Source organism: Nelumbo nucifera, chromosome 2, assembly GCF_055504915.1.
Source record: "Nelumbo nucifera cultivar China Antique chromosome 2, China Antique-T2T, whole genome shotgun sequence".
NCBI lineage: Eukaryota > Viridiplantae > Streptophyta > Magnoliopsida > Proteales > Nelumbonaceae > Nelumbo > Nelumbo nucifera.
In genome coordinates this window covers 89,072,669-89,081,893 of record NC_142650.1, presented here as the reverse complement: position 1 = coordinate 89,081,893, position 9,225 = coordinate 89,072,669, and the positions used below count along the sequence as shown (strand labels likewise).

At 38.7% G+C, this 9,225-nt stretch overlaps 1 protein-coding gene across 1 annotated transcript; it reads right to left on the bottom strand.

The window, feature by feature from the left end:
* Window positions 1-254: 254 nt before the first annotated feature.
* LOC104606038 (protein NRT1/ PTR FAMILY 5.4-like) lies at window positions 255-8,652 on the bottom strand. The gene is made up of 4 exons (XM_010271063.3): window positions 8,211-8,652; window positions 7,899-8,116; window positions 7,268-7,806; window positions 255-1,241 (listed from the first exon to the last, which is right to left on the bottom strand). Exons 1-4 carry the CDS (start codon window positions 8,281-8,283, stop codon window positions 389-391), a joined length of 1,683 nt encoding a protein of 560 aa, XP_010269365.1. The 5' UTR covers window positions 8,284-8,652; the 3' UTR covers window positions 255-388.
* Window positions 8,653-9,225: the final 573 nt, after the last annotated feature.

The window sequence follows — 9,225 nt, the reverse complement described above, 5'->3', positions numbered from 1 at the left end:
TCTCGAGAATTAAATTTGTTCTTTACTGGTATAAGCATTTAGCAGGTTTAAGTCTGCTGCCAACAAAGGCGTATACAATGGGCTACATAACCAATCAAAAGTGAACACACAATGGGACCTACACCTTACATATTTGGAACGGTGGTGTATTCACTCTAGATTAAATGAAACAAAGACACAGTTTGTTGATATTTGAATATTTCACCAAAATTTGTATTCAATTTTTTACCATATATTTATAAACACATAAAATGTTGATATAAAATTATTATTTTCTATTACCCTTTGGCCCATTATTTGCTATGTCTACAACTACAAGACCAGTGCACTGCACTTCTATCTGGATGGGCCCAAAAGGCCCAAAAGAAACCAACAGGGCAACAGCCAATCATCCATCAAAACCTCTATGAAGAGCATCAGTATGGATTTTTCTGTAAACAAACAACTTGGCTATAACCATATACAGCCCAAGCCACAGAGAGCTCAGCCCTGCTAGCACCCAATAGTAATAGTCAAGGTGTGCCTCGTTAAGATTGTTGCTCAGCCATTCTTCTCCATGCCTTGAGCTGATCGACTGCACAATGGATATGATTCCACTGCTCAGTAAGCTTCCAACGCCAAATATGCTAAGGAAAGCTGCAGACCCAACGCTGCGCATGTCCTCCGGCATCTGATCGTAGAAGAGTTCAGTCAGTCCGATCACTGTGAATACGTCTGAAACTCCCCAAGCCATATACTGTGGAAGTAGCCACCACACGCTCATGGGCAAGGGTGCTTTTGGTTGCTCAACCAGTCCATGATCTTTGCTGATCTGAATCCTTCTGGCCTTTACCAGAGCTGCCACGACCATTCCGATTATCGAAATGACCAGGCCAATTCCGATCCTCTGTAGCATTCTTATACCAGTTGGAATTCCGGTGAATCTTCTTGCAATCGGAACAAAAATCCGGTCGTATATCGGCACGAAACAGATGATGACTAGGGGAATTGAGACTTGAAGTGATGCAGAAGGTACAAGAAACTTGGATCCAATCCTTCTGTCCATTGTGCTACCTTGCTTAACGAAGAAGGTATTGATCTGGGCGAATACCACGGCGTACATCAAACCACTGAACCAGATTGGAACCAAGCGAAGGAGGAGCTTCACTTCTTCTACTTGGGTCACTGTGCAAAGCCTCCATTTGTTTCTACAGTTGTTCAAGAAATCCACATCGTCTATGATTGTTGCTTTGTCCAGAAACCTGTAGTTACGTATACACACCTTTACGTAAGATGATTTCATGGCTACACCATGCAATTAGTTGATTCTTAATTTCTCAAGGACAATTTTGTCTTTTCAATTTAATAGTATTACTCTTGATTCACCTCAACATTTTTAATTAATACTCTTTTTTATTTATTTGTATAATAATCTTCCATCTCTAAATTTGCTTTAGAACTTTGGACTCCAAGCAATAGATGTACAGCAAAGGAAAATCGGATTTACAGCCCCTCACTGCCCCCAACAACGTCCCACAGCACACCCCCGCCGTGTAGTGGGAATATCTCCCGATGATAATCCCAAAAATGATAATATCATCATCGGGAGATGTTCTTAATACACGGTAGGGATGTATTGTGGGACATTGTGAGGGGCTGATTTGGTCTCATTTGAAATATCTTTTCATGAATGACAAAATTAAGTACGGGATATGTTCTCATTAGACCTGTTCAAGGGCCGAGTTTCGAGCCTGACTTTACACTGTTTCAGGTTAAACTCTGGGCTGAGCTCATTCAAATTTTGGCGAAAGCCAAATTCAAGCCTGACCCATTAATAGATTCAGTTTTGATGTACAGAAAGTGCTGTAAAGATGGTGTGAGGCGCTATCTTTGAGGAGTAAATCCGGATTTGAACAAATGTGGTTTTTCAAACGGCTAAAAAATTATTGAATTGAAAATAATTAATTTTCGGGACATGTAATCTGCAAATGCTTTGCCCTAATATAATGCCAAAATAATCTTCAACAACAATTGAAAAAAAAAATTGACAAGTTAGATATCATACTTTTATTGTAATAAAAATGTTTTTGGTATAAAATACTATAATAATGAAGTCAAACACTTTAACACTCGATTTGCTTGTCTCAACCAAACAGATTTTCAAAGGTCATTACTAGTAGACCAAACACCTTAAAAATGTCTACTTGTCCATTTGTTTATCATTCCTCGCAATCTTTTTGCTTTATATTTATTTTTTAAATTAGTATAAATAAAACAGGAGGTTTGAAATTTGAATAGCACAATATAAATAAAACAGGCAATCGATTCTATTTTACTCTAAACTTGGTCTTTGGACAAAAACCGTTGAATTAGTCAACAATCCGTTGATCTGGGCGGTCGAACCGTCGATCCATTCAACGGTTTTTTGCTCATTTTTTTGTTTTTTAATTATTTTTTTATTTTTCATTTTTTTATCAGAATGGACTATCTGTTCGAACCAGATGGTCGAACCATTGACTGAAAACTGGTGACCAGAACGGTTCCATTTCCAAATCGTTTTTTAAAACCATGTAAATTACATTATAATTGGGAGTCATTTAAGACACTCCTATGGTTTCACATAAATACTAAGACCTACCCTATCTATTCTTAGGAACCATTTGTATATCCATTTAGAAATGGTTTTTATTCCAAAAATACCCATAAAAAGTCTCATACTTTTAGAAATAAATCCTTCACCCCATATTATTTTATTGTAAAAATAAAACAAAATATAATAGGAAAAGCTATAAAACAAAAAGTAAAGTTAAAACAAATGAAGATAATTTCTTTTAGGGTAAATTACAAAGACCAACCTATACTTTGTTTTACGGCAAAAACCCCCCTGTACTATGACCGTGAGACAAAGACCCCCTTTTGTTAGCCTTCCGTCCAAAAAGCCATTACAATATTTTTTAATCCCCATACTACCCTTGTAATAATTAGACGAGAAAAACACTCCTCATCTTTCCCGACCTTCTGATACGTACTACCCTTCCGTTCCTTCACATTTCTCTCTCTCTCCCTCTCCCTCTCTCTCCTCTCTCTCCCCCTATCTCTCTTCTTGCCCTTCCCCAACAGCGTTGGGATTGAACCCATTTAATTCAATCCCTACCTCTCTCTCTCTCTCTCTCTCTCTCTCCATTGAGTTGGGGACAACGTTTCAATGCCTTATGGAGCCTCTGGAAACTAATGAACACAATACATATCTTCATTGCTTCTCTTTTGTGAAACCATTTACAGAAGATACGCGGTATTGGTGTATGTAGTCCACGAATCCAACCACGATGTGACACCTACTCTGGCTCGTGGACTCAGTTGATCGCTGAATTCCCCCATATTGAATTGTTAAGAGAAAGATTTGCCAAGTTTGTCAATTGTAGCCTCAGCTAATCGCTGAATTGCTAGAACAACTACTGATTGTTCTCCATTTTTCTCCTTTGATGATTCAAAGATATTTGAGCAGAGAGGGAGAGGGAATCCTGAGATGGAGATAAATAGAAAAAAGAAGAAAAGAGGAACCAAGTAAACGAGGCTGATAATCCAATGAATGTTGGAAGAAGTGAGGATATATAGGAAAGGATCAAAGGATTGAGATGGGAAGGGGAGAGAAATTTCAAGGAAGGGTAGAGTGAGAGGGGGAGGGAGGAAATAGGTTTGTTCCATGTAGATTTCTCAAATTGGAGAATCAAAAGCTTGGAAAGGAAATGTGCATAGTCTACAGATTTGGTAGTTAGTAAGTAGTCAGTCGATGGGCGTGATGATGCCAAAACCACGTATCTTCTTTAAATGGTTTTGCTAGTTAGTAAGTAGTCCATGAGTCCAACCACAGCAAACACGTTTAGGTTGAGACGTGACGCCGGCTCCGTCTCCGCAAGTGTTGCAGGAGAGGCGGTTCCGCAAGTGTTGCAGGAGGAGAGTCTCTGGCTCTGTCAATTACAAGTTTTTCTCCCTTTGTTGGTTGCCATAGAAGCATAAGAAGTCGACGATGACGATGAGGAAAAGATAGAAGACGGAGAAAACAGAGGTATGGGCAGACATCTGTTGTTGGGCTATCAAGCTTTGCAGTTTCTCATGATCACGACATCGTCGACGACAGCTATAGAGGCAAGATTGAAGACGGAGAAGAGAAGAAAGGGAAGATGAGAAATGGGTTTCCTCCGTCCCTTCATTTCAGAGAGTTGGGAGAGAGAAAGAATGAGAGAAGACGGTGAAAGAGGGGAAAAGAAGAGAAGAAAGGGAAAACAATAGGTTAAATAGGTTTTAAGAGAAAAAGGGCAAAAAATAAAAAATAAAAAATGTTTAGTGGAATATTTTGGTAATTTAACGCATTTCGTCATTTGCCTTAACGGTCAAGGGAGGTCTGTACCAGGGGTCGTTGTAATTTACCCTTTCTTTTATTTGTCTTCGCTGAACAAAATATAAGGGTTGCAAAACGTCATATCATGTTTCCATCTACGAGAACCAGCATTAAGTGATTGCGAAGTGAGGTTGTCTTAAGTGATACACAAATTATAGGTTAGGTAGGTTTTAGTAATTACATAAAATCATAGGGGTGTATTTGTAAACTACCCTTCATAATTTCACCACAATGGGAAAGCACCTTCAACAATTAAAAATTTAAAATACAAGCCGTGTATTATATTTATACAGTTTACACCAAAGCCCCGTTCGTTTTTCGGTAAGTTATTTATCCAGGTAAATACACTTATCCAAGTAAGTGTTTCCCAAGAAAGACTTACCCGGGTAAGTGCATTTATCCATGTTATTTTATTTCGCATGTAAATAAGGCAATAGCCATTTTATCCATATAATTTAATTATTAAAAGAGGCATTTTTGTCCCATTTAAGTGTTGATTACTTTCCCCCAAGTGGGAAAGTTATTTATTCACCTAGGAGATGGGTATCACTTACCCGGGTAAGTGATAACCAGGAAAATAAACTTTATCTGGCCCCTACATAAATCTGAAAAACGAATATGGGTTTCTTGGTCAATGGAAATCAAAATCTCATTGACCAACTTTCCCCCCTTTCAAAATCCAAAAAAAGAACGCCCCCCAAGTACAAGGGTTTGAGATATGATATCCAAAAAAAATTGTGACCAATCAATCGGTATCATAAATGTGTTAATGGTGGAATTTATCAAAATTCACGGGTGAATTTTAATTAGTGAAAATTCTTTTGGTATCATGTCTTTCCAATATCATAAATTTTCCAAAAAAAAAATATTATATTTATACCACAATTTGTACTTAAAAATCAATAATTAAGATTAAGCATCGGATCATGTGGAAATGTATAAAATGCAAACAAAGTGTGACTCTAAAGCCCCATAATGCACCATACACATTGCATAATAAACAGTATAAACTCTCCTTGTATTCATTAAGTAAGTTCCCATAAATAAATGTAAGAGATGCTTATAACCTTTTCATGTGTGACTAAAAGAGAAGAGAAAACTAAGAAAGTTGTGGTAACTATTTTATAAATTATTATGAATTAATCGAAAAGGAGGACAACATAAGAACTCTATGTGCGTAATAATCACTAATAGGAAATGCACCTTTGAGCATAAAAATACTCCATATGGTTGCTTACAAAGCAATTACATGCTCGAGGGTGCATTCCTAATGGGGACCCATTTGGGTACCAGTAATAGGTAAACAGCAGATCACGAATGAATGGTAAAATGCATTTCTGTGAAACTTGCCACGTGGAAAGAAAAGAAGATGTAGTTAAACAAGTGGACCCTCCCATTGAGATTACACTCTTTATGGTGCAAAGAGGGGTTTCTAGACAAGTCCATATGCTTTCCACAAGTCCAGCTTGAAACGCATCGAATGGACTTGACAGGCTTGTTTTGGCCTTGTATGGATTAATACAAGGGCTATATACGTGTCAATCTGGTCCGGGCCGGGTAATGAAACACATATACCCAAATCCATCCCCATCAGTCCAGACCCTGTAAGGTATGTATGTATGTAATGGACCTATGACTGATCCTATTATTGATCCAGATTATGAGGTGGACCCGATAAGACCCCGTTATATGTTCCCCATAAAGTAACAATTTCAGACATTTTATAAAATAAGTACAAGCAAAGCATGTGAACCCGACCCTATTATAATTTATTATAATTGAAACTCGACATGCAGAGATAAAAAATTGATAATTGAGACTCCAATGTGCAGACCCACATATTGTCTGATCATTATGGATTTTTCAGGTCAACTTTGGCAACCATTTAATTAGAGCTCTCAAACCGCCTCTCAGGACAGCTCGAAACACAAGAGTTCTTCCTAATTAGTAAGTGTCGTTTGGGAAAGCCGAAGCACAGCAGCTTCTGATTTTTTTTTTTTTTTGATAAATAACAGCTTCTGATTTTCCTAAGTGGTTCTCTCTTGGACAGCTTATAAGTTATGTTTGGAGAGCCAGCTGTCAGTCAGTTATTTAAAAAACTGTTCTCTTCGGTCTCTTTAAATAGCTTATATGAAATGCTTTAAAGCAATTGAATCAGCTTAAGTATTCCTCAGAATCGGAATCAGAATGAGCTATTCCTCTCACCTATTGGGTTCAAATTAGAATCAAAATCGGAATTAGAATTAGTTGGAATGGATTCTCTTTCTTTGTTCCCAAGGAAGGAAAAGGAATGGCCATTCCCTCACAAGTGTGAGAATGTTATTCTACCAAGAATGGAAATGATTTTGATTACGCCCAACCTAACAGTTAGCATTCCAATTCCAATTCTGGGCCCCAAACCAAATGGACCCTTTACTGAAATTTCAACTCAACTCTCATAAGAGACACCAATTTGGATCTCATACCCACACTATGGACGCCTCAGTACAGTTGCACATTGAATATCTCTAATATTTGCATGTTATTATTCATGGAGTGAGGAGATGTTCTCAATGTACAGCTGCAATGCCATGTGGGTAGGATTCTTGTGCTGCAATGCCATGTGGCTAGGATTCTTGTGGGTAAAAGATTTGAATTTCAATTTATCACTTAAAAATACAACCTTATTGATCAGTCAGTTAGTTGAAATCACATCTCCGCCCCACCTGATGAATATCGTTATCATCGAGACTGGTATTATCATCGGGAGATGTTCTAACTACATGGCGGGGATGTGCTGTGGGGCAGAGATGTTAACCAGTTATTGCTTTATTATTTGGTAGTTTCAACCCGTTATTGCTACCGGATTTAGTTAGACCACTGATCGATTAAATGATCAAGACTTCTTACCTGAATTGATTGGTAGGAGCCAGGGTTCGACTCATGGGCTGATTGTTCATGGCCACACCAACTCTCCTCCCTTCTTCAATACTATTTATTCCTTGGCCTTCTTCCTTCGGAGCAGACAATCGCCACTTCCGGCCAGCAGCAACAAACACCTGTGCTACTCGAGTTAATGCATTCCCATTCGGCGCCGGCTGCCTATACGTCTGTCGTCCGAACAAAAACAAAACAAGCGCAACCACCATGGCTGCGACTGTAATTCCATAGCCAAGAGTAAATCCCTTGTTGTCCTGGATGTAAGTTACTATCAACAACGCTGCCATGGCTCCGCCACTCAGCCCAAAGTACCACCAGTTAAAGAATGAGCTCTTGGCTTTCTTCTCTTCTGGATCATCTTCATCAAATTGATCCGCCCCAAATGTTTGAGTACACGGCTTGTGCCCGCCTGCCCCAACTGAGACGATGTAGAGAGATAAGAAGACCAATGGTGGCCGAATTTGTGATGAAACTGCACTCGACACTGAGAATGTCAACAGACCCAATCCCTGTGGTTGAATCAAACACACCCATGATCATGATCAGGGTCATTTGAAAGAAACCAGTAGTACTCAAACAAAACAAATTCAATCAGACCCACCAGTAGATAGATCAAAGATGAGATGAAGATAGTCTTGAAACGACCCAAGTAGGAATCAGCAATCACAGCTCCTAACAAGGGAAGGAGAGTCGATACTCCAAACCAGATATTCACGTTCTTGGCTGCTGTTGCATTGGACTCACCAAGGGACTGGGTGAGATAGGTGAAGAGGTTCCCCATCATGCCGTAATAAGCAAACCTTTCAGCAATTTCGACTCCTGTTATACGAGACAAGTTTAATTAAGAAACCACTTGTCTTTGAGAAACTACAAGAATTAGCATCAAGTTTAATTAAACAATAAAACTGCTTACCAATGATGTATCTGGCCGATCTCCATCCACCATGAGATGATTTCTGTTGCAGAGAAGCCTTCATAGGCTCCATTGCCGAGAAACCTTCAGTGGGAATACGGTGGAATTATTACAGGAGAAATAGCAGCAACTCCCCCCTCCTCCTATACTAATATCAAGCTCAATTCTGGCCTTATCAGACTTAAAATGCTTTAAAATGGGATTCAGCCAAAGTGTCCTCTCAACACCCAGGGCCCAGAGGCCCCAGTCACCATGTCCATGTCATTGTAGGCTTCCGTTTCCATCTTTCTTTTTTCCTTCAGGAGTGTTGTCCTCTTAACTGTTGGATGGAGACTTATACAGGTAGTGTGCTGAGGATCTACAGTCAGGGTTATTTGGCCTTTGTTGATCAAGATAGTAGTTTCTAAATATTTCGGTTTCAACTTTCATGCTTGTGTCCTACAACTCCTATTCTCATTTTATTCTTCCTTTTTAAGGCTCTTCATTTGTTTTGCTCAGGTTGAGACTGAAGGATTTGTTTGGTTGTTGGGGCCCTAATTTCCCACCTCCATTTGGCTTTCCTGATTTTAGCTATTCCTTCATTTAGCTAATTAAAGAGCAATAAGTGATGACACCAATTTTAGGGTTGTGTTTGGCTCAGGAACACTAAAGAGTAATTAAGGATAGGCCGGGTACTTATGGGACAACTGTCTGCAGAAAATTTACCCTGTGCTTACGTGCTCACTAAATGCGCCTACTTGATCTAGACTCACTTTTCTAATACATACATTTACATTTACTATTACTATTAGTCTAGGGTTTAGCAATGCCTATCAAACATACAGATACAGTAAAAAAGTGAATTCCATCAACAAGGAAGAAATTGTGGATTTGGATTTGAATTTGATCAAATCAATATGACTTTGATCTATTTATGACTGGATTGAAAACAGAACAACTCTAATTGCATTTGATCTAATCCAACTCTATCTAAATATAAAAGTTATATTAAATTATAGACTGCCATACAACACTT

What these genes read in the sequence shown, in the direction of transcription:
- LOC104606038 (XM_010271063.3), bottom strand. Translation starts at nt 8,283, where the DNA reads ATGGAGCCTATGAAGGCTTCTCTGCAACAGAAATCATCTCATGGTGGA. An exon ending in ATCGGCCAGATACATCATTG is followed by an intron (nt 8,117 to 8,210) that starts GTAAGCAGTTTT and finishes CTCGTATAACAG; the next exon opens with GAGTCGAAATTGCTGAAAGG. An exon ending in CATCTTTGATCTATCTACTG is followed by an intron (nt 7,807 to 7,898) that starts GTGGGTCTGATT and finishes ATTCAACCACAG; the next exon opens with GGATTGGGTCTGTTGACATT.